Source organism: Daktulosphaira vitifoliae, unplaced genomic scaffold (genome assembly GCF_025091365.1).
Source record: "Daktulosphaira vitifoliae isolate Bord-2020 unplaced genomic scaffold, ASM2509136v1 Scaffold_3, whole genome shotgun sequence".
Taxonomy (NCBI): domain Eukaryota; kingdom Metazoa; phylum Arthropoda; class Insecta; order Hemiptera; family Phylloxeridae; genus Daktulosphaira; species Daktulosphaira vitifoliae.
In genome coordinates this window covers 24,103,584-24,131,065 of record NW_026099574.1, presented here as the reverse complement: position 1 = coordinate 24,131,065, position 27,482 = coordinate 24,103,584, and the positions used below count along the sequence as shown (strand labels likewise).

Genomic DNA, 27,482 nt, shown 5'->3' with positions numbered 1-27,482 from the left:
AAGCTTAATAAAATTATCCCAAATGATGATTTTTCTGTAAATATTTCTTAAGAATTAATTTTAAAGAGTTAAATTTGAATTATATATAATGAATAAAAGACTATTAAAAATATTAAATGATCTGTTAATGAACTTAGAATATAAAACGAGGTAAACAAAATTGTGTGTATTTCAAGGTCAAGATCTATTTATTTGATAAGAGTGATTAAAATTATTACGAGCTGTTCTACATATAACACGTATTTTTTAATAGTAATTTGCATTATTAAAAAATATAAATGATAATGCAATAGAAAATATATTTTATTTTATGTTAATTATTATTAAACTAAACTTTTTATTTATAATGCTTTTATTAAACGTACATTCAACAGACGTTACACCCTATTTTAAAAACCATTTGTAAATTAAAAAAATGCTATGTAAATTTAAGTTAAAAATAATAATTAATATTGTATTATAATTGTTGGCGTGCTATATTATTTTTAGAAAACAAATTGATTTTGAAAGCATTACCAATTAAATGCAATATACATTTTCAATTAATTTATTTCTGTAATATTTATCGCTGCGTTAAACAAATAAAACAGTAGTATAATGTCCTTTAATTTATTGAAAATATTATTACATTTTTTATCAAGTTCCTTTTCAAAATTTTTACATTAGACGTTTTTTAAACATTTTTTAAAATTAGGATGCATGTATGAAATAATTGAAAGTATTTGTTTTTGTAACATAATTTAAATATTGTAAATCCTGAATTTTAATACCAAATTGTTACATGTTAATAGGTAGTTATAACAATAACCTTCTTTATAATCGTAAATTATAATTATGGAAAAAAGTCATCTCTTTTTATTAGTTTTATATTTTTATCCTGTTATATTTTGGTGACACGAGATTTTGAGTGTAATCACTTGGATTAATTATCTGTCAATTTGACATTTTCGTAATAATTTATCGATTGCAAAATTTTGCGCTATTAACTTGTTCCATAAGAAAATAAGGAGTGTGTTGACATATATGATAATAGTGTTTCAGTATATTTGTTTAGTGTTTAGTTTATTCATAATTATTATAGAATGATTGATTGATTTCAGTTTATTTGTTTACAGTTACACCAAACAAAACCACCAATGGTAAATCTAAAATAGTAAAAATGCCGATTACTATACACTGGCCGCGGATGATTCATTATGCACGTTGACCAGGATTGGCAATATGGTAAATATCAAATACATAGGTGTAATTACATTTAAGTAACTGTAATAATATTCTGAGAATATTGCAAGTGTTTGCTTATTATTGGGATAGTGTTATTTACCTATTTATGGTTTGTATCGTTACTCAAAACTTTTTAAAATATGTTACACACTTATTTTTTTAACTATAAATAAAAGATTAAAATAAAAATTGAAAGGCTTTGTATAAAAGTGAGAGTTATCTTTATTTGAGTTGTGATTGGAGTGTTATGAAATAATATTATTATTGACTATTAATAAATGAAATCTTACCGGGTAAATGTTTCATTATTCTTAGAATGACTTCAGTAACTCTATTAAATAATAGTTTATTAACACAAATTTGATTTTTAGTTCACAATTTCAATATGTAAAAATTCTGACAATGATAATCTCAATTTTTATGTAACGATTTCTAGTATGCAGTTAGAGCAGGGCTTATAAAAAAAGAATTGCTATGCATTTTATAATATTTTGTTTCTTCAAAAATTACAATTGTTTTGTTCTGACAATGTTATTGTTTATTGATAAGTAAACATAAAATATATAAATTATTACAGATAAATAGTATACAATAAATTTTGATATTTTATCTAACGTTAATACACTTTTTACACTTAAAATTAGGGTTGACACACTGCGTTTAATTATTAAGATTAGAGTAAAAAAAATGAGAGGTATAATTTATAGATTTCTTCTCGGTAGAGAGAGATTTTAATAGTGATCAATATTCATGATTTAAATAGAACTAATTATTGATTTATGGCTGAAACGTGTATATAATATAATATGATTAAACAGTATACATTTGTTAAATATTTCTCGAAATTATTTTTTGAAATTTGAAAAGAATCAAGTTCTTCTAAGAATATGAATATAATGTATAAATAGAAGTGTTGATTTTCTTAAACAAAAAGGTTAAATAAAAGATCATTATTGTGCACACTAACAAGCTCACTGTTATCCCATATTATGATAATGATAAATATATTACAATTAATCTCACTTTCCCGCATATCTATCTAATTTCATATGTAATTTCAACGAGATCTGTTTAAACTCAGTAGTTTGATCTATTATACCAGAAAAGAGTCTAATTGTTAAATAATATTTATTTTATGAATATCGATGTCAAAAGCTTAAGATTAACTAAACAGATTGAGCTGTTCTACTTTCCAGTATTTCATAAAATTGAGAACATTAAATCTTGATCATTTAAATTTTATCATGCGTCTCATTTGCAATTTTTTAATGATTTTGTACAAGCACGTAGTCAAGATTTTATTTCTGAAGATGGGAGAGGTATTAAGGAGGATTTTTTAAAAATAAAATTTTACTTTTTCTGCAAAATAATATCAAGTTAAACCTTGTATCTATAATATAATTCGGAGGAACAGAACCCATTGACATCTTTTTTAAATACATGTACAATTGTGTAGTGTTATGTTGATTTTCTAGTGTATTACTTGAAATCACTTCCCATAAATTATCTTTAAATGATAATTCAGTAATTTATACATTTTTAAATTAATAGCTTAATTGAAATAATTGAACTTCTAATAAAATAAACAATTTTTTTTTTGCATAGATTGTTTGTATATTTAGACTAAAGTATTGTCAACGAGTTTTAGCAAAAATTTGAACGTTAAGTAATAAAAGACCTTTATTAATCGTTATTACTGAATTTCTTATTGTTTCATGAAAATGTTATAATGATATAAACATACTAAAATAACTTTATGTTGCATTCACGAATACTAGTGTTAAATTTGATAATGGTTGTTAACACTAAAAACGTCTATTTTGTTTTTAATTGAAATTACTATACTTCATGTTTTTAAACTAGTTCATTGAAATAAAATAACAATTCTTTAATTATTTTTGTTTGTTGCTTGTAAGCAAGCATGTTCTTTTGTTTTTAGATTTTATTTAAGATTTAATTGATTAAATAGATTAAATGATGTAAGCTCTGTTACATATTAAATCTGTTGGTGAAAATTATAGCTTTTTTTACGGTTACTCTATGCTGTGTTGTAAAATAAATTGTCAGACGATTCTTATGGAGTTAATTAAATAATTTGACGAAGGAATTAAAAAATTAAGGTAGCTGACGTGTTTTATGTAGAATTCATGATTAGAATAAAATAACTTAATTAAGGCCAGACATTAACAGTGGTATATGTATTATATATACATTTTATTACAGCAGCATCGAAATGCTGCTGCTGTAATAAAATGTAAATAAAAATGAATATCTTAGACTATTGTAGATAATTTTAAAAATGCACAAAAATCTCATTATATATGCATGTTGACTTTGAAAAAATGAAATTAATGTGCCAGAAACACGGGGAAAAAATTATACCATTAATTTTAGTATTTATTTTTATTTATTTGGAAACAACTACCAAAAAAAAACTAGAATAGATTAAATTATAATAAATTAAAAGAAAACTAATATAGTTTTAATAGCTTTGAAATAGCTAGGGTTTTTGTTAAATTCTATTTATCATGATACGAAAGATATAAAATACTTAAAAATTGTACAGAGGAAGAAGGCGATTGGAACAGTTACATTGATTGATTATATTGACACTACTTGCGTTACTATTTGTTAAAGATACGTTAGACGTGGACGTATAATAAAATAATGTCAATCTTCTTCATTAGTTCTAATATTTTCTTCTAAGATTTTTAAAAAGTAAACTATATAAAATGATTTTATATATTGGATGATCGCTTTTTTAACTTCGTTGAACACAATAACTTTTTTGTAATGCCAGTAATTGGCGTAATTACACCGGAAGCCAAGAAAATCATTACAAATTATTCTATAACAAATAATTTTTTTAAGCACTTTGGCGTAAGAAAAATTTAAATAATATTTTAAATATATTGAAAATTTTATAATGTATTTAAAATTATATCTATTATTTTTTTTTGTATATTTAGTTACGTATTAAAAACTAATAATGTTAGTACAAATTAAATAATGTTATTTCTTATTAAAATAATTACAGTGAGTTCAGTAAGTATACAGACATCGTCTAGAAAAAATAAATTACCTCTCGAACTGCCATCGTCTTACAGATCTTTAAGATCAACACCTTTAGAAAAATATTTAAACGAGTGATTAAACTATGTTTATATGTCTGTAAGATTATGACCATTTTTCTAGAAGCAAATAATTTTTTTTAGATGTCTGAATATTCTTTGTTTTACTGTACGTGTAATAAAATACTATTTTTAATACACAGTAATAAAGATAATAAAATAACGAGATAATCAGTATTTTAAAGGGGAATAGAATTTTAGATATCAAATTAACTAATTAAAATTACACATAATTGTTTGAAATTAACTTAAAGTATTGTCATTGTTGCATAAAATGTTTCATTATAACACAAAACTTATGCAATTCAAAGTCGTGCACAAGGAGAGAACGGAGTTTGGAACTCATATGATGAAAATGATTGAACTTTGGAGATACAATTAGGATGAAGTAATACAAAAATTTCCTATGTTTAGCTCCTAATAAAAAAAAATGCACTAAAAACTTTTCAAAGATTTTCAAAACTTTGTGTTTTACATTGTTTATATTATTATGTTGTTTTCAAATAAGTGGTTCAATTATGAAACGCAGTTTGACGATAAATGTTTTAGTTATATACATTTATAGTAAATTGAACTCATCAAACTTAGCTTACTGTTAAAATCTATGCCACCAACAAAAATGATGGAAAAAGGTTATAATTTTTTTTACAAAAAAAGATGCTCAAATTATACTTGATTAGCAAAAAAAAATGTATAGTTCAAAAATGTTTAGTGCGAATCTACTTGTAAATATATTAAAATATTTTGTAAGATAACTCCTAAAATTTAGTTGTATTTAAAAATTTAAAAAAAAAAAAAAAAACAATTTTTTTAACAATACAAACATTTAAGAAAAAATGTAGAAGAGCAAAAATTATTCAATTATTCAAAACTAGTCACTATTCATTCTGTATGTATAATATACGTAGAGTTACATAAATTTCGTATTAAATCTTGGTAAATACTGAATAAATCCGCAAATTGAAATTGACGTTAATTTGATTTATTTTATTTCTTTTAATTAATACCTTTTATTTTGAAAAAGAATGCTATTAGCTACTACTGATTTTTAATAAAACCTATATTATTAATGATATTCAAGTACTAATTATTGATATGTACCACAGGAATATCATATAGAATTTTAAATTGAATTAAAAATATATATTTAGCAATGGTATAGTTATTGTTCTTATTTTGGTAATTTAACATTGTTTTTTTTATTTATTTATTGGAAAACAATTCTTCAAGGTTACTTAATTAAAATACTTTTATTTTTTACATAATTTGTGTGGAATTTATTTATTTATTTGAAATAATAATCGCCAAACGGCTTTTTACATTAGTACATATTAATAAACTATATTAATATGGTAAATGATAGAAATATACGTAAATAATTATGTGACTGCTACTAAATAGAGTGACAGAAGTCATTGGTGGTTTAAAAGTAGAAGAAAAATACTTTGAAAAAAGAGTAAGACTCAATAAGATTATTATATATATCATATATAATAAGACTAGAGGTCGTATTAAGATATAAAAATGCCGTGCGGTGCCGTGTCAGATATTATTACTGTATTATTATTATATATTTTAATTCTCTATGTTAAATATAAAAATATTTAATTGGTGAATTAAATTATATTTATTTTGTTTCAGCGGTCAAAATTACGTGCATTGGGTTCTTAGCTGTGATCGGCGCATTTTTCAACATTGTTGTACTAGTTATGTTTTATAAAAAACCTTCACTTCGATCTCCTTCAAATAGGTATTATCCTATCATTTAATTATAATAAATATTAGTAACATTTTATTTTATTTTAATGAGTTTAATTAAGTTTTCAAAAATCAATATTACTGTAAATAATATTTTCATTTATAATATAAATGAAGGATTTTATATTTAAATTGAAGACAGTTTAAATTAACCTCATTATATTAAAATAAATTCCTAATTATTTACTCACAGGTTTTGTTTTGATAGTATTTAATTTTATATAAGGGTTGATATTAAAGGAAAATTAATTTAAGAGATTTTTTTACAAAGGGAACAAAGCTTGAACTACATAGTAATATAGAAATTTTTAAACCAAATCAATTTTTATTTTAAAATGAATTTATTCATAACATTTTTGTAACAATTTTTAATGCATAACATATTGTAACGGAGAATTTTTTGTATTTCATAAGCTATGCGCTAAAATACTAGGAGAGAATACTTGTTTATAGGATAGGTGGTACCCAATATGGGACATGTTGATCTCTCCTTAACTAATAGAACCATTGATTATAACTTATGATTTATATTAACCCATGTATCTATTTACCAATTATACATTAAGATGCAAAAACAGTTAGTTGGCCACAACATAAGTATTAATGTTTTGTGTGTTTTATTAGTGGTTTAATTAATTTTACATATTCATAATCATTATTTTAAATATATTTATCAAGTTTACTTTTAAAATTTTAATTTTATCTTGTATGTAATTCAAATATTCCAAATGATATTTACAGCTTTCTTAAAATTGGTCATTCAATATAAGGAACACCAACTGTTCCATATTAGGAGCATAATTTTAAGAAACAAAATTTTGTAGGTTTTGTCATTCTTTCATAATAAATTATAATGAACTTCATTAAACCCATTAAGACCTAATGACTAATGAGTCATAAATATAGATATAATAATATCGAAAATACTGAAAGAAAATTAATTTCTATTCCTTTAGTTGATTGTTATCAAAAGTTTTGCATACTCGGGTATTTTCTCCTAAAAAATGTAAATACTACAAATTTTTTTGTTCTTGTAATAATTTAATACAAAGTTCTTGTAATCAAATTGCATCGTTTGAACATAATTTTTTACTTTTAAATTTGTAAAATATTAACATAAAACATGAAATAACTTTGTATGGAGATTGATGCACATCAGTAGTTTTAATTAAATACCCATGGCAAACAAAGCATATGAAAATGTTTATTGTTTCAACTAAATTACATTTTGACTATTACATTGTGGGAACTTAACTTAGTGTTTCATATCAAGATGAAAATACTTAGTTTCTATACATTTGTGAAAATATACTTGTATATAATATATTTCCATAAATATATAGAAGTAAATAATTTCACTCAATAGCTTTAATAGTTTTATGTCTATTTCATTTAGTTTAACTCGATAAACTATAAATTTATATATTAAAATTCATTAAATATTATATTGGAATTTTTAAACTTTTAATAATATTTATTATTTAATCAAACCTAATAAAAATGTTGTACTTATCAAATAGATTTGTTGGCAGTCTCATTGCATCTGATTTGCTGTCTTCTATAATTCTTGGCCCTTTACTGGTATCTGACGTTAAAAACGTAAATAAAACATTAATCGTGTTCGTAGCTACTTCGACCATTTTTTCAATACTTGTTATAGCTATGGATCGGTATACTGCAGTATTGAGCCCACTACACTATGCTACAAATGTAACAAGACAAAAAAGTGCTTTTGGTTAGTATATTTCTGTTAAAATATATATTACACACCTTTTGAGTGATATTTTTTTAAATTTATCAGGTTACCTAAGTTTACTTCGTAAAATGTTGTTTTTACATGTATATGTAACAAAATAAAGGGAAAGTTCTAATTAACTATTTTTAGAATAGTAATTTACTATAAAACACTATATTTAATTTACAAAGTTTATTTTAAACTTAAAAAATAAATAATTTCTTTCACTATGCAACGAAAATGTTGACATTTTGATAAACACTTCGCAACGATTTTTATGAGTGTGAGCATATTTTTCATTGGATACATTTTTACATTAATATTGTTCATATCGTTTATAATAACGTTCAAAATAAGTATAAAATGGTAGTATTAAATTAATGATTTTTAGTTATTTTTAATAAATTTAATATTATGATTATTATTTATATTTTACATTCCCTATTGTAAGCTAAGCTTGTATAATATTACAATAGATTTTCCATTATACATGCATATGAATTATATTTTAGTATATATATTTTAAGCTGAAATTGTTTAACCGGATTTATTTATATTTTATTAAAATATACAAAAATAATATTTTATATTGTTTAGTTTTTTCGTTTTTCTATATTAGAGCTTATAGTCACATTAATAATTTTAATTTTTATAAATGATTTCACTTTGTAGTTAAAATAATTTTTTTTAATAAACAATTAAAAAAATTATTTAAATATTATGTTACTATTAAAATTACTTTTTTAGTCATAGGTGCCGTTTGGAGTATTTCGGCTGCTTTGGCATCTCCAATATTATTTAAAGAATTCTTAATTCATGATAAATTATCTATATCAGTCACGGAAAAGACACACGGCATGGTGTTGTTGTTAACAGCTTTTATTGCGCCCTGTGTCATGCTAATTCTTGTTTATTTCAAAATGTATGTAGCAGCTCACAGGTAAGAGAAATTTTAATGTTTTTCTTTAATTATTGTACCATGAACAAATAATTGATGAAAATTGTAAGATAATACATTAGATTCGCTATAAAAAATAATTTAATTGAATGTAGTGAAGCACTCTAATATTAAAAACTAAAATAACAATCTTTGGCTTAGTATATTAACCTTAACATTTCTTTGATAGATGGCTTAGGTACCCATTTCATTTTGGGACAATTTTATTTACTCAGTACTACAATAGGAATCATAACTCTTTAAAATGACATTTATTCTTTAGCAAAAACACACAGTTAAGCATTAGCTTTATATTTGCTTTCATATTTAATGCAACAATTTAAGAAATTAAAAAAATGCAAAATTAAGTACATTATTATAACGTTGAAAACTCAGTTATCAAGTCTAATGATTAAATATGATACATTTTCAAGGTAAATATGGTAATACATTATTATTTATAGTAAAAGTAAGTGTACTTACCGTAAATACAATGAGTGCTATTCAGATTTGTAATGCTTTTACCTGTATCATAAACTATAATGTACCCTTATTAGTATTATTTTAACCTACTGTTATAACCTATTATTGTGGTAATAAATAAATTAGAAAGTAGGCACAACTTTTTAGTAAACAGAATTGTGTTTTATGTGTTATTTATATAACTAAATTCTCTTTATATGAATGATTTTACTTCTATTACATACAAGGGTATAAATAATAATAGAAATAATTTTTAAGTTATCATTTAGTGTAATTTTTTTCCAATTCATACAGTTAGTATTCTTTCTTCTAAATGATATTTTATTACATTTATATATCCAAAATTTATGTGCGTATACAATGAATATATCTACTATTTTGTTGTCTTTTAAAAAGTACGATTGAATAATATTAGGTTTAATTAATTTGCTTTTATTAAATTTTCAATTATATACTGAAATAAAAAGTACATTAGTATTTTGTATACAGAGTGATCGAAATCTGGTAAGACGCTTATTTTCTCAGAAACTATTGAGAATTTAAAATTTTTGTAAAAAGAAAACTTATTAAGTTTATAAAACTCTACAATAATATGAAGTTAAATAATTTTTTTTTTTATTCCGTCAGGGATAAAAAAGTTTATTTATAATTTTTTTAAATGGGAACCACTATTTTTGATTTGATAATATGATAGAAAAAAAATTACAAATAATTTTGTTCTTATAATTTTTTTTATCCGAATAACCGTTTACGTTTTATAATTGTTTAAAGATTTTGACTTCCAGAAAAAATATTGTCATTTATTACGTTTCATAATATCGGTGGCAGTGCAATCGGTATTTTTGTTAGATCCTTTAGTCTTACAAAACCATAGGGCCCCGACACACTAGGACGGTTGCGCCGTACGGTCATAACCGTACGGTTATACCGTTCATCAAGAATATGCATGTTTAAATCAATAGCGTCATACTACACGGTATCGCCGTTATCGACCGTCCGGTACGTTTCAAAACCGTCTCATGTCACGGTTTGACGGCGCTGCCGTTCTACCGTTTGCTATCAAAACACATTATATCTTATCACCACCATCACACATGTACGGTTCAATCGTACGGTTTTGGAAGATGTAATAATTCGCAAATTGTTTTGCATATTTATTTTTTATTTTTCATGCGTTTTTTTTAAATTAAAAATAATATTTTATGTTGTTTATAAATTATTATTATTATTATGACTTACAAAATCTATAGAATTTAGAAAATACTTTTGTGGATGTATGGGGTGCATATTTAAAATACATTATAAAATATAAAAGAGATTAAGTACAAATATGTCAATGTATTATTGATATCAAAGTTCATACATACCCCACTTAAAATATCGGTTTTGAAAGGGCTCAGCCCTATTGTTCATAAAATACTCAGCAAAATAGTCTCTTACTTCAATCCCTTGTTGACGAGATCCAGTTCCCCCACTAACCTAATAATCCTCCAAAAAATTAGATAACGTATCCTCAAAATTGTAGCCGTCTCTTCTGCGTACATAGTTAGTAGTATACAACAGGCTTTAACTATTTCATTGATAAAATCTGGCTCAACTAAAATCGTTGTGTGCAAAATTCTCCATTTGTTAGCAAGGATTCCAAAAGCACATTCTACTAATCTTCTAGCTCTTGACAATCTATAATTAAATATTCTTCTTTTTTGAGTGAGGTTTCGTCCTGGAAATTGTCTCAATAAATTTTGGTGTAATCCAAAAGCTTTGTCGGCCACTAAAACAAATGGTTGCGGTGAGCTAGTTGTGTTTGGCAAACAAGTAGGCGCAGGAAGATTTAGCTGGTTTGAATAAAGTTTTCTGCCAAATGGACAGTCCTTAAAGACAGTCGAGTCACCTTCTCTACCATAAGCACCTACGTCGATAGCGATAAAACAATATTCGGAATCTACTACGCATATTAATAACATAGAAAAATACTTTTTGTAGTTAAAAAAAAAAGAGCCTGCTTCATGAGGGTTTTGGCAACGAATATGTTTTTCGTCTACAGCTCCTATGCAATTGGGAAAATTAGTTTTTTTATAATACTGATTAGTAACATCCATCCATTTTTCAAGATCAGGTAAAGGCATTTCTTCAGGCTGTAAAATGGTCCACAAAAATTGACAAGTTTCTCGTATAATTAAAGCTATTGTACTTCTTCCCAATAAAAATTCAAATTGTAAAGCTACAAAGTTTGATCCCGTAGATAAAAATCTGAAAATGTTTTATGATTCTTAAATTTCAGCTTCAATGATCATTGAAAAGGTTTAATTTTACTATGATGTGTTTTTTTTTGTGTCTGTCATTCATTTTTCTGAGCTCTCACTTGACCAATACGTTAAAAGAACACGATTTTAATTTTGTTGAACTTATAATCACCAAATATTGGAAAAACCCTTTTGTTTTAAAAATTCAGACAAATATCTCAAAATTACGCTACTGTAATAAATGGCCACTTCAAAAATACTTTTTAATTAAACATTTCCAAAGTAATAGGAGTATAAAATTCGTTTTTATGCAGAATACACAGTAAAATAAAATATTTTTTAATGACCATAGACTAATAAATACTTCACTAAACCAAATTTTCATATATATATATATATATATATATATATATATATATATACATGTTGAGGTATTTATAACAATTAAAAATTTATCCTCATAAAAGTAACTTTAGTTAAATTTTTATAAAAGTTAAGGTTGGGTTATTTACCCTTCATTGGCTATAACCCTGATAGAGTTATGTTCATAACCATGAAAAACTTTCATTATAAGGAGAGTTTTTTAGATAGCAGTGTCCATCCCATAAGTATATGAAAGGGAAACTTCGGGGAATTATGCTTCAAAAAAATTATTCCGGCCACTTATGACCTTTAATATAAGTATAATACAATTTGAATGTGTCAATTGATTCACTGAAGTATCTATCAAATTTTCATTACCACAATTCCCTAACACCGATAGTTAATTACAATTATTATTGATATAAATAAAAAAATTAAATGTTAATTTCACTACTGACCTTAAAGTAAGTGTTAATCTTTCTTCAGAACAAATTGGCTCTCGAAATCTAGTGGTTTTTTTCGTTATCGATGGTTTTAATTTTTGAAGTAATTCATCGAATGATTTTATACTCATACGATAGTATTAATAAAATTTATCTTCATACATTCTAATATTTTGGNATCGAATGATTTTATACTCATACGATAGTATTAAAAAAATTTGTCTTCATACATTCTAATATTTTGGTAAAATTCTATAAATCTTTTATGTTATTCCCTATTGGAATTATAAGGATGAATCCAATACTTCCGTTTTTCTTTAGGGGAACTTAACAGATCAAATGCTTCAGCAGCAGCTATTACGCGAGTAGTGTTAGTAAAATTATCAAAGTTCATTCTGAGTAAAAGAAGAAGTTTAGTTTAATGAATGTTTTTCCTGTATCTATTCACACAAAGACTATATGACCCGTGGACGTTAAAAATTAAGCGGTAGTAACTTTTAAAATGATTACTAATTGTTTCATATTAATATTTTGAGACAACAAAAATAAAAAAATTAATTTTTAGGTATAGGAGGCGGCCAAGTTTTATAGTCTTAGATGACAAAAATTATATTTATGTAAAGAGTTACACTACTAAACGAAGTTATTTATTAAATATATAAACTTACCTAATATTATAAGTTTATTTGAACAATTAATGAACAAATTTCACTAGTAGTTTTAACTTTTAATGTAGAAAATTATAAATTGAATACTTGTATTAAATAAAATGATGAGCTCTATACAGCGTAGTAGAAGACATTTGAATGAATAAAATATAAACTATTGAATTATAAACAAAAAATGCGGCAAAACCGTTTTCAAACCGTTCAATGTGGCACGTGGTGATATAACCGTACGGTTACGACCGTACGGCGCAACCGTCCTAATGTGTCGGGGCCCATAGACTTAGCTATTAATAATACACCGAAAACCCGATTTTAATCTATTATTGTTATCATTCATTTAGTGCGTAGTAAATTTTTATAGCTAATTTACCTGTTATAACTTGATCAATAAAATTTGGTTTATGCAACAGCAAATAAAAATAATGACTTCTGTATTTAATACAGTGAAATGACAATAGAAATTTGGCTTAAAATCACTTAACTTTAACAAGCTGTAACGGACGAACGGTTAATCGGATAATAAAAATTACAAGAACAAAATTGTTTGTAATTTTTTTTTCGATCATATTATCAAATCAAAAATAGTGGTTCCCATTTAAGAAAATTATAAATAAGGGTTTTTATCCTTGAAGGGACGAAAAAAATAATGGTTTGACTACATGTTATTGTAGAGTTTTTTGAACTTGATATTTTTCTCTATAATAATATTTTTAATTCTCAATATTTTCTGTGAAAATTAGTGTCTTACCAGATTTCGATCACTCTGTATAGATAAAAGTGGTTGTTTTGAAATTGAGGGTCATTTTTAAATAAAGTTATCGTTTTAAAAGTTTTAATTTACGTGATTTAGTTATGAGGCGAATATTTAAAAAAATAGATTCGAGTTAGCGACACGCAAAGAATTACCACTTGGCTTAAATATTAGTAAATATGAGATTATTTCATATTTTTAAAGAGAAAAAAAAGTTTTCAGTACAATGGAGTTGATATTTAGCGCTAGAAAATGAACAGGAAAAATCACAGTAAATTAATTGGGAAGAGACACTCTCGTTAGTTTCGACATAGACTTTCTATTTACAATGATTCCAATAAAGGCCATATCAAACATCATAAAGAGGAAAAATGTTGAGATGAAAAACTTCACGACCTATTAAAAGTATGCACCTAGGCAACAGTTTTCACTTACCAAAACATAATTTATGAACAAACTGATGGAATGGTAATGGGATCAAGGTTGACATTAAATTTTCACAAATATAGTCATGCAATGGTTTTAAGAAGTAATGAACATATATGATCAAAAGTCAAAAATATGATTACTACATATATATGACACGTTTTGACTGTAGAAACACGGCGATGAACGACAATTAATAGGGTTCTAGAAACACCTGATAGTATACACGCCATCATACAGTCCATAATAGAAATTAAGAAAAACGAACAACTACAAATTCTAGACGTACTAGTTAAGAAACAAACAAATGGTAAATATGGCACAGGAGTGTACAGAAAAATTACACACACTGCCAGATGTCTACATGCTGATGTATACCATTGCCTTGCATAGGAAGTTAAAATACTACATACAACTACAAAAATAGCTGAAAAACGTAAAAAATATATCTACGGCAAGCACTTCAAAATAATAGATACGCAATTAAAAATAAGGAACCAAAAAAAGTATAGTAAGCAACAACAAAGATAAAAACAAGGAAGATAATACGTAAGAAATACTAATATTTCTGTACACACAAGGAATTGTAAAACCGTATCTCAAGAATCACTAATAAATTTTAACCGAACACAGTCATTAGAGCACTACTCCGAGGTGCGAAGGACGAATAACTAGAAATGCAAACACCAAGAATGTATGAAACATCATGTTCATGTGACAAATATAAAAAGCAATTGCAAAAAGAATAAAAGAACATAAAAAAGACCTACCAAAAGGTGAAAATATTCGTAGTAGCCAAACATATTAAAATCAGTGGCCACAAAATTCAATTTGATAAGGTCAATATTTTGAATTATGAGGTTCATTATGGTAAACAAATGTACTAGGAACCAATAGAAGTTGAAAAATGTACAGAAAATTATAACATAAAGGACGGATGGAAAATTAGCAAAATTTGGTTACCTATTATACAGAGTGATTAATTTTTCATAAATCATTATATTAATCTCAAATAAATACCATATTGAAAATAAATTTTTATTCCTTTTAGTTACACATACTTATTGATTTATCCACTAATAAGTACTTTCTAGAATCATCCCTTATGACTCATATGGGTGTCAACATTATTTTTTTAAATATTTTTTTTATCACTAGTCTTTTATTGACCGTACTCATCGTCTCGCCTAGGTATAGAAATGAGAATAACTTTCAAAGTACTGGTCCAAAAGTTGTTACTGACCAGTTATTTCTTAATTAGATTATTTCCTATTTTATAAGTTAGTTAAATATGTATGTTATCATTTAAAAAAATAAAATTGACACAACTCTAAATCATAGGAATGATTCTAAAAAGTAATTATTAGTTGATAAATCAAGAAATATACGCAACTAAATAAAATCAATTTTTTTTTTCAATATTGTATATATTTTAAGATTAATTGAGTGGTTTATGATAAACCAATCACACTGAATAAAAAATGAAAAAAGAATAACAAATAGTAAAAAAAAAAAAAATATACGATGAAACCATATTTGACAATTTTGAAAAGAGATGTAGAAAAGGAAGAAATATAAAGAATGTCGAAGCAACAACAATAACTAAACACAGACAAAACTACATCAATATCAAATAGAATTGTTATCAATTTAACACGATAATAACACCAAAAACAACAAAAAATAATCTTGACCTTATCATTTTTGAACTGATTACCTTTATAAAAATAAATAGAATACAAATTAAGCCGACAGTATAGTTACAACCTAGGGCCTGTAACTAACGCTCTACTATACTAATAGTTGTTTTTTAATAAAAATATAGAGAAACAATAACAATGGTAATTACAGTCTACTTAATAGTGTAAATAATTAAATATTAATAGTTTCCGAAGAAAGCGTTTATAAAATTATTATTACATTTTTGTTGTTTAATTATGATTAATATTTTGTCAGTTAATATTTAATAATGAATCGTATTTAACAAACCTATAAATCCTAAAAAATTACCTTTAATGTCTTATAATTAATTTTGTAGTTGAGCTAAGTCGTCTTTCAATATCAAAGGTAAACTAATGACAAAAATTCTTTAGATTATCTCGTCTGTATAAAGTTAGAATTGATCATTTCCTTTTCTTTATGTATTTAAAATTAATGAAATGTATATTATAAATCGAAAAACTTTAAATTTCTAAGTGTTAATCCTAAATTATCTTTTATGCTGTCAATAAATGTATTATATTAATCTGCTTAAATTAAAATAATTGTTTTTTATACACTTGTATATAATGAATGTTATTAATAAAAATCAGTAATGATCAATAATTTCTATTTATCATAAAATCAAAAAACTAAAAAAATTAAGATTAATAAAACTATATTTAGTTCCATTATTTATTGTGATTTATTAGGTATTAATTAAAAGTAAAATTTACGTTTAAAATGATATTATTGCAATTTGATTTTAAATTTAAAAATTAATAATTATAATAAGTTTAATCACACTTAGTTTTTATCAAAACTTTTCTGTTAACTAGATTTATCACTGTATTATAAATTGTTAAGAATGACTTAATAATTTACTTGTACTTTAACATTCGATTCTTTATAAAAAAAATATTTTTACAAAAAAAGGAATCAAAGTGACTTTATTGTGTTTTAAAAAGAGCCGTAGGATATTTCACAAAATTTACTTTATATGTTTTACAATGAAACTTACTTGTTTTCAACCCACTCACCCGCAATGTCATATTTGTAGCTTTTGTTGGTGTACTTTATTTTATGTACCTGTCTACTTATTACCTAAGGTTACATTAGGTTCAGTTCAGTGTTTCAAATTTTCATATTGTTTTTGTTATTCAAATTAACTGTAAAATGAGAATATCTGTTGTGTATGATTTTATATAAAAACAAAAAAATCTTATTACTACTAATCTTGCACATATATTTCATCATTTTTAATCATATATGTTAACATTTATTTTGTACTAAATTCATACCAGCATGTGTCCGAGGATAGTGTTAAGTGTTCTATACCACCGTAGAATCAGCCACCATTCAAATTAATTCGATAGCTGACTTCGGTAGATTTCAGTTAAATTTTTATTAGTATAATGCATTTGGGGCGTGGTGTAGCGCAATGGTCACAGTAGTTGTTGACAAAACTGTAGTGTTAAGCCGCGCCTACCGTCGTAGGTGAACGGATGGGTGACCATGCGTGCGCTTCTACGGTGGCGAAAAAGCACCATATTCCCAGTGCAGAAGCATAAACTTAGTACCCTCAACTTCCACTTGACACGATCTCTCACATCCTTTACGCTCACATCAGCTGTCCTCGTATTGCTTTCAATAACATCTCTCCATCTCTTTCTTGATATTTCTCTACCTCTTCTTCAACATTTATTGCTACAACTGTTCTTATGGTTTCCGATTCTTCTCTCCAAAGTCTATTTCCTCTCATCTTATTCACGTTTGACGCTTCACCTATACTCCCTCTTATATGCTCGTTCCTTATCCTATCTTCTCTAGTCACTCCACTTATCTATCTAAGCATTCTCATCTCTAATGCATTTATTTTCTGCTCTACTTTCTTATCAACTGCCCAACACTCTGAACCATACATCATAGCTGGTGTCACTACAGTCTTGTAAAATTTACCTTTCAACCTCACTGGAATTTTTTTATCGCATAACACACCAGACACTTCTCTCTGCTTAAACCACTCGCACTTAATTCTGTTTCTTACATCCTCGTCAATACCACCGTTCTTTTGCACATCTGAATGACAATATGTATAAAAATAAAAAGTAAAATACAGTAGTGATCCACTAAATTAGATTTGAGGTATTTTCTAAATTATTTTTGATTGATATCTGACAGTGATCAAAATACTTGTCTTATAAACGCTTTAATGGGTATTTTAAATATATAAAAAAAACATACCTATCAAAAATTACTTGATTTTTGACTTTAAAGGTTTATTTTTCACAGAGGACAAGTAACCGCAACACTTTTTTTTTATTTCCTATATTATAATAAATCAGTTTTAACTGGAAATATTTTTTTTTTATTTTTTTTTACTTTTTAAGCATCAACTTCTAAGGTTATTAGCTAAACAATATAATTTAGAATTCCGATATTATGAAAAATATTATAAAATTAGATATTTTTTCTGAAAATTGTATAATTTTATGATTAATATCTGTTAACTCCTATAAATCGTAAATTCGGATGGTTTTTCTTTTTTCTTCTTAAAGTACATTATATTAGCTTTAATTTAATGTAGTTTTAGAGATTTTAAGGTATTTAAAACCCTATAAAAAAATCGAAAAATAAAATATATTGATATGATTTTTAAGTCCCTACCAGAACTTTGGTTTATTATTGTACTATTAAGAAAAGTATGCCATTATCTGCTTACATTCTTAAGTACACTCAAAAAAAAAAAAATTTTATGAAAAAAAAAACTTCATAGGAATAGAATTTTTCGATAATATTTCCTAATTTCAAATATCTGAGTATGCTATTGCCTAATGACCAAGTATTTCATGGAATAATATAATGTCTTTGTACTATAAAAGTTAAAAAACAAACTGTTAACACATATCTTCCTTGAAAGTTAATTTTATTTATAAAAAATAATATTAATGACCCAGATATTAAGTAGTGCAAAAATGTTGTAACTATGTTATAATTGAAATTAATCAAAATTTTTATAAAAATTCCTTTTATATTAGTATGTACTTATACATAGGAGGGGCGATATAAAAATAAGATACATTATGCTATAACTTCATTTTTTGTACATGTCTTTCAATGTTATGGACTAAAAATTGACTTTAATTATAATATCTTTATCAAAAAATGATTTTATTATAAGTAGAACCACTTTTTCGTCATTCAAAATGCTTTGTGATTTAACTGAATGTAAAAAAAAAGTTGTAAATACTTTGCAAATTACAATTGCACACTAAACTCAGTAGTCAAAAAAACCAACCAAATCATAAAATAATTGTTATAAATCTAATTGGGCCAGATTCTTATGTGTCAAAAAATATATAAGACTGTTATATTTTATTCTAACCCATAAAAAAATGTTTCAAAAAAGACATATAAAAATTAAATTGCTGTTTTTAAAAATTTTGAGTTTTGCGTATATTTGTTTTCATTATTGAATTTTTTTACATTTGTTTGTCATGTAATAAACAAAAATATATAATCTCTACATAAAATTAACTATCTTTTAGTAACAATTTTATAATTATGAGATTAAACTAAAAGTAATAAAAGTGAAAAATATAACTTTTCCTGAAAATGTCCATCAACCTCAAATTTTAAAGGTATACAAAAATTGTTAAGATTGACGGATTAACTACAAAATTTATACAATTCTTTTTAAAAATTATATTAGAAACGTAAAAAAAAAGGTTTTTACTTATTTATAATGATTTAATTGTTTAATTAATAATAAATAATACTTAATTAGTAGTTTTCTTAAAAATTAGATGTCCGAATAAGTCCAAAGCCAGATTCAAAATTAGCGATGATATTTAGTATGGATTTCACCTAAATATTGTAGACAGCAAAATGCCTGTTATTGTACGTAATTACTTTTTAATGCTATTATTTCTGAATATATTCAAATTTTTAATTTAAATAAAAGTAACTAAATAATATTTTCAACAAAAGAATAATGTTATAATCTTTTTTCCAAACATAATTATAATGTAACATGAATCATTTATTCTATTGTACTTTAATGATTATGATTATAACAATGAATTTATAATCTTGAACAATATTCCTTGAAATTGATCATTGTCGAGAATTAACTAAGTACTAAAAAAAATTATTGCCATAAGTTGTTAAACTTTTTAATATGTATTAAAATAATTCCTTTTTATGGCGACCAATATTTTATATAACGTGTGCTTTGTACCTTAATACCAAAAATTAATATCATCCCAATATTGCTTCTAGTAAATAATAATTTGATAGATAACTTCGTTAGAGAACGTATATCTTTGTACTTAGATAAATTAATTTCAACTTTATAGGACTTGAGATTTTATGTATGAGTTATTAGTCAGGGAAACTCATTAGTTCAAACTTATAATTTTAAAGTATAAGACATTTCTCAAATAAAAAACATGTTTGTTATAGATTAATTTTTAAAAAGATTTTGATAAAAATCAATTTGTTAAAACTTTATTCTTTACTATTTTAAAATAGAAATAATTACACCTACAAGTAAAAAATCTCAAATAAAAACAATAACTGTCAACGCAAGAGTGGTCTAATTTCAAAACAATAAAAATATAGTAAGTTTTTTACTTTATTACGAGAATTATTTTAATGTAAATTGATGTTATTTGCTTTACGAAATTCATTAAATTAAAACCATTGGTAACGTTAACAAATAACATCTTTATCAATAAAATTTTACTAGATCCTACACATTTTTAAAAGCTATTGTAAAAATTAAAAAAATTATTCAATGATGCTAAAATTATACACGTATAAAAATCAACTTCGGTGTTTTTGATAAAACACCGAAGTTTGTAGCTGTTGTATGCAAAAAAACGAGGCATTTTCTTTTTTTTTTTATATTTCACTAACAAAAAAATTTTTTTTCAAATTTTTATATGCAATTTTATTTTTATATTTGTGAACATTTGCATAATTTAAATGTAATTTATATTTGATACAACGCTGAGAAGGTATTGATATTGTAATGGCATCAGTTAATTTAACATGCAACTAATATTCGAGTAATATTTAAAGCATTGAAATTGTGAAATTACAAATATACAAGTTGTGAAATTTGACAGATTAGCATCTAAGCTTTTTATATGGTAGTGATGTCAGATTCCATTAATATTTGTCTCAACAATGCTGCGTCATCACAATGTCGCAACTCCACTGTGCCTTTCTTTTTTAAGAAATGCTCTAAAATCAAATCAAATTGTGCATGCTTTGTGTTAATAAGATTTTTTTATCGCTAAGTTTTGGAAGACTGGTAGTGTTGTATTAAATTTACATATATCGCAATGCATAGATGAATACATTATTATTATTATTATAATTTTTTTTTTTACTGACCTAGTTTTAAGAAACTATCAAATTAAAAAAAAAAATCTAAAACTTATCAGCTCATAGTTTATAGCATTACAAGAAGAAACCTTATAGTAACTCAGAAAGGAGGAGACTTTGTAGTAACTAAAATAGAAGCTTCTAAAGGAGCTTAAATTCCTATCCTCTATAAGGAACTAGTACTTTTAGTATCTTATTCTTTCTAAGAAGTTACTATACTCAAGGTAGTATTTCATTTTGTTACTCCTAATAAAGAACGAGGATAGAGGTTTAAACAATAAAAAAAAATAGTGTAAACATTAAATTATTCTTTATATTTCAGTTTATAAATACTCTAAAGGATTCTATACTGTATTGTGTAATGAATGTACTTTGAGTGATATTATTTTCATGCGTTGCTCCAAAGATTTTTAACTTGAGTAACCTAAGATTTCTCTTACGTCTAGCTCCAAGTGTTTTTGTTCAAAATAGCCTAAGTTATCAAACGTACGCCTTGCTCTTAGGTCTTATTTGTGTGTAATTGTGTGTCTATCTCCTTCTATCCAATAATTTATTTGGTAAAATTAATTTATTTTTTCAAATTACAATACTTTATAGTTTAATACTCAACTTTTTAGATAAATATTAAATTTGCTAAATTACCCAATAAGATAATAATTTTATATTACCTTTTTTGATAAAAAATTAATCGAGTGCTTATCGATATTCACCAGTGGTAATTCGAATAAAGGTGGTTTTTCTATATTTAAAGAACTTTTAATTTTTCTCTTTCACTCAGAATGTAAAATAAATAGAATTTTTTTTTTTTTTGAATTAATAATAACGTGGAGGACAAAAACTTAAAATTCTTAAAATTGAGCCAGGAACACATGTCGCCTAATTATGATATTGTATATTTTCATAGACGTTCATATAAACATTACAAATTTTGGGATTTTGTTATCCTTTCATAGATTCTGTGTCCCATTTTTTCGTTTTAAACTTTCGTCTCCCACGTTTTATTAATGTCTTTATTTTCATAATTGTATTATTAATGTTTTTGAATAATTTATCTAGTAACAAGATACATTGTTTATTTATGTAATTTTCGGCGTATTTTTAGAGTACCTTGACTATTAAATTATTTACATAAATTAACTTATCATAATGAAAGTAATTCTTATAATGACTTTATAATTTACCAAAAATATTTTATTGTATTATTTTTCCATTTAATATTTTTAAATATTATTGATCAGAAATTTACAATTTCTAATATGTGCATGTCATTATAGTTCATTTATTTGACATGGACATAGTAAATTTATCGCTGGGGCCTTTTTTTATATATATTGTATTTTTTAGTATCGTAATTTATTTCAAAGTCATTAAAGTTAAAAATTGTCAGACGCTCTAAAATATTTTTAAAAATAAAAAGAAAAAACATTTTATATGTTTAAATGTGTTCAAAACTTTCCTGTACATAGGTTTTAATTTGGATTTATAAAAAAAGCTAAAGTTAGTTAAAACCACTGTTTTGTAAAGATTAAAATATAGATAAAATTCTAAATAAGCTATTTTTAAGTAATTTTAAGGTATTTTTCAACATTTTTAATATTAAGGGAGTTTTTAAATTTTTAAATGTAATAAATTCAACTAGATTAAATTTTGGCTCTTTTAATGTATAGAACATCAAAATCAGTCAAGTGAGAGCTGAATATTTTTATAACCATACTCCCCTCTTAAATAACACTTTTATAAGATCAATTTTTATGTTTTATCAAATCCATTTAGATCTGAATTTTCGTCCAACGTAAAGTTGGGTTTGATTAATTCGGATAGTGGCAAGTTGACCCTTTAATCAAAATAATTTTTAATTTAACATATGTTTAAAGGACGCAGTATTTTTGAATCATTTTCAAAAATTAAGTTGAAAAAGTTTAATTTTGTAAAAAAGTTTCTATTTTGAATCCCCTCTTGTGAATAGGTAAAAGGTTAGATTTTAAAAAATATTACATGAAATAAAAAGGAATTACTTAAGGCTTAAATGTAAAAAAAATTATTTTGAATTGTTCATTTCTTAATAAGTTATAAAAAAATGGGGATTTCCTTCATTTACGGGGAACGAAAGAAATTTTTTCAATTTTTAAGGGTAATGTCTTCAATTAAATACGAAGTTGTGATCTTTTGACGTATCGTTGAGAAAAATTGGTTCAGTGAGAGCTGAGAAATAGTAGTCACAAACACAAAAAAAAAATATATTAAATAAACACATCATGGTAAAATTAAGACCTTCTTAGCTTCGCATCGAAGCTATTGATATGTATTATTAAGAGTAAAATTTATAAATTACCGGATTTTTTTTATGTGATCACTAAAATCAACCAAAAATAGCTTAACCCGCTTTTAGCTTAGTAGTAACCAAGGGGACTGAATTTTAATCATACATTTTTGCCTCCCCATGTAAAAAATAGTTCCAGTGCCCCTGAATTCGGACCATATTTTTATAGTATTTAAATTGTTTAACTATTTTATAAATAATAAGATCCGTTCAGAATAATGTCGGGGCACTCGTTAAATTTTTCGGGATGTACCGTGCATTAATTAAAAATAAATTGTTTTAATCAACCATAAGGATAACAAAAGTGATTTGGGTGTTCCAAAATTCGAATTGGATAGGATTTTTTTAATTTCTTTATGAATCGAATTGATTTTGAATCACCCGTTAAATATTTTTGAGTACATTAAATCTAAATTATTACTAGACAACCTGATGATAAAATGAAATTACAAAAGAAGTATATTATTTAAGGCATTTTTCTAGACGAATCGAACTCTTTCTCAGATTGTTATTTCAGATGAATTGGGTCTGACAAATAAAAAAAAATATAATGTTTAGATTAATATACATGTTTTTATCAAAGACTGTATAGGATTGGACTTACTTAGAATTTTATAGGATAAGACTGGATCCATATTTTTTAATAATACATAATAGATTCTGTGTAGGACCTATAGTGTAGTATTTTAATAATATAAAATTTGAAATGTTCAAGGTCGTAAGTCAATAATTTAAAATCTCTATAATTCATTATTTTAAATGAATGTACGTTTATAAATTTAAATTGTTACAAAGAATATCAAAATATAAATTGAGGGCGTAGGTATAAGCTTTTCAATGAAGAGTGGGATTGAGTACATATTATTACTTCATTATTTTACAATTTTTGAAATATTGGGTTCGAATTTTCGCACAAACTACACCTTTGTATTTAATTAAATATTAATAATTATTTCTTATAACAATAATTATAATATAATATTGATAAACAAATTAGGTTAAATACCTAGGTTTATTTTTGATCGTCATGTTTAATTATAACAAATCCGTTCATCAGAAATTACATATATTATATTATAATACTAAATTGTATATATATTATATACTATAATACTAAACAGAAAATAAGCTCTATGTTATGATTCATATGACTGCTACGAAAAGCTTTTTAGGTGTTATCTTTTAGGACCTTTAGTTTATGTTTCTATTTTTAATGTAGTATTTGATGTATTCACATGTTTTTATAGATTTTGACAAACATAAAAATATGATTTAAAATGTTAAATGTATGTAAAACATTACTTAAAAACTAAATACACATAAATATAAGTATAGTGTTAATGGTAACATTGTTCCCGGAATACATATATGCGATTTTAATATTTTTGTGGCTGTTGAGTTTAGTTTTATATTAATATTTTTAATTTTTAATAATGTTAGCTATTAGTGATCAAATCATATTATACAAATATAAGTCGTACAATCTAGAATGTTAATTTATTAAGTCCGAAAGTAAATTCATATTTTTTAAAGAAATATACTAATTTAAATAAGTACATAATTTATAAATCAGAATTCTGAGAACTTCTGTAAAATATAAAACTTTGTTGATAGCTAGACATAATTTGTCTTTTTCTTAATTGTAGAATTGTAGTTGTTAAATTATTTTTTGAGGAAAAAATATTGAATTTGAAAGTGCAAAAGAAGAGAAACTGGGATGCACTAAAAAGGCTTGTGTAAAGAAACGGTAAAGTGTGCGGTAAGTAAGGCAAAGTTTTAGAAGTATGATGAGTTTTTAGATAAGCTAGAAACAAAGAAAGACGAAAAAGAAGTCTATAGACTTGCAAAGATAAGATAAAAACGGTTTAAAGATTATCACAATGTAAGGTGTATAAAAAGAGTGCTAAAGAGTAATGATAATGTGAAAAAAAAAAGTGTAAAAAGTATTTTGAAAAATTACTGAATTAGGATTATCCTAGAGAAACATTAGAAGAGATCTTGTTAAACGAGGGACAGGTAGATAATAAAGTATATATATCATATACATATACTTAATGTATATGTATATTTATTTTCATATATGGCCCTTGTATCAGGGTTAAAAGTGTGGGTGGAGTAACATAACATTTTAGGATAAGAGAAAGAATGCACCAAGGTACTGCTTTAAGCCCCTACTTATTTCCTATAGTGATGGGTGAAATTACTAGAGATTTACAAGGAGAGATACCGTGAAGCTAAAGGTATGGAGATAAGCTTTTGAAGGAAAGGAATTAAGAATAAGTAGGAGTAAGACAGAGTATATAGAGTACGAATTTGACAAAGGAGAACACGAGATAGGTGAAATGAGGAGTTTAGTGACAATAGGCGAAGACGTGATAGGAGAGGTGTAAAGTTTTAAGTATTTAAGATCAGTTGTGCAAAAGAGCGGGGTATTGACGAGGATGTACGACACAGGATTAAGTGCGGGTGGTTAAAGTGGAGAGCAGCGTCTGGTGTTTTATGCGATAAAAGAATTCCAGTTAGACTGAAAGGTAAATTCTATAAGAATGTAGTGAGACCAGCTATGATGTATGGTTCAGAGTGTTGGGCGGTTGATAAGAAAGTAGAGAATGAGTGTAGAAGAGATGAGGATGTTTAGATGGATGAATGGAGTGACTAGGGAAAATTGAATAAAAAACGAACATATAAGAGAGAGTATAGGTGTAACATTAATCGTAGATAAGATAAGAGAAAATATACTTGGATGGTTTGGTCATGTTATGAGGAGAGAGGAATCAGAAGCGGTAAGAACAGTTATAGAAATGAATTTTGAAGGAAGAAGAGGTAGATGAAGACCAAAAAAGAGACGGAGATATGTAATTGAATGCGATATGAGGACGGCTAATGTGAGATTAGATGATGTGGGAGATCGTGTCAAGTGGTAGTTTAGGAAAGGATGGCCATAAGGATAATAAGTAGTTTTGGATTAAGGCAAGGAAAAAGAAAAAGAAGATATGTATCATGTGAAACATAAACAGCTTATTTCGCATTTAAAAATAAAATTGTTTTATTTTTTCATTACATTATTTTTAAATATGATCTCTTGTTTAAGAAATATGGAATTTTTCTTTATTTTAATATTAAAGTAATTTTGTGTATAATTTTTTAAGGTACAAACTTGAAGTATAATTAAACAATAAATTTACGATTTATATCAAACATAAATCGTAAATCTAATTAGAGATAAATACAATACTTAAATAAACAATCGTTAAATCTAAAATAAAACCGATTACCTTGTCAGTAAAAAGAAAATATAGTGTGACTATGCTTTTATTATATTTATAAATACCGAAAATAATGAAATTACAAGCACAAATTTACTATCAATAGATGTATTCAATATTACACATGAATAATTCTCAATAGATTTTTGATATGTGAACAAAATTTATATTTTGCATTATTTTAAACATGTAGGTTTAACAGTGAAAATGGATTCAATAATTAAAAGGATACTTGAATTGTTTTTATACAAGAAGAAAACAATGTATAAAGAATGAATTTGTTAAGAAAATGACGAGATTGACATGTTAAAGTTGAGTTTGGCATATCTGTGTATGATTAATTATCTTAACTTAACCAATCCTTAAGTATATTGAATTCATCAAATAGTAAATAACTTTCTGTCACATATTGATATTATATTCCATAGTTATAAATTGTACTGATAAGTAATCAATGTCGAATTTTCCTTAATGTATCAATCAAATTATGCTACTATGGTATAAAGATTCATACCTGTCCCATTAGAATGAAAGGTTGAGACGACAATATTACTTTCATTTTTTTTTTGAAACTATAGGCAATTCTTATTTTACAAAATTACATTTGATTTAAATTATTCCATTATTTTAATTCAAATAATA

The 27,482-nt window shown here is 25.1% G+C and overlaps 2 protein-coding genes across 6 annotated transcripts in view; one reads left to right on the top strand and one right to left on the bottom strand.

Moving 5' to 3' along the window:
• The window catches only part of LOC126901338 (melanocortin receptor 5-like), a 95,847-nt gene that overhangs the window by 14,388 nt on the left and 53,977 nt on the right, over positions 1-27,482 (top strand). For 4 of the 5 annotated variants that reach the window (XR_007703027.1, XR_007703028.1, XM_050677737.1 and 1 more), the window contains exons 2-5: positions 1,116-1,224; positions 5,997-6,105; positions 7,634-7,848; positions 8,596-8,788. Coding sequence is in view for 3 of the 5 variants with exons in the window: in XM_050677737.1 (XP_050533694.1) it covers positions 1,197-1,224; positions 5,997-6,105; positions 7,634-7,848; positions 8,596-8,788 (545 nt within the window). In the remaining 2 variants the exon portion in view is untranslated. Of the gene's footprint in view, positions 1-668; positions 792-1,115; positions 1,225-5,996; positions 6,106-7,633; positions 7,849-8,595; positions 8,789-27,482 lie in introns of those variants that run through there. The other variant, XM_050677738.1, reaches the window with a different exon arrangement.
• Positions 10,317-11,826, bottom strand: LOC126901346 (uncharacterized). Its single transcript, XM_050677751.1, has one exon. It carries the CDS (start codon positions 11,392-11,394, stop codon positions 10,705-10,707), a length of 690 nt encoding a protein of 229 aa, XP_050533708.1. The 5' UTR covers positions 11,395-11,826; the 3' UTR covers positions 10,317-10,704.

Bases quoted from the DNA above. Each gene is read 5' to 3' on its own strand.
- LOC126901346 (XM_050677751.1), bottom strand. From the start codon at position 11,394: ATGCCTTTACCTGATCTTGAAAAATGGATGGATGTTACTAATCAGTAT.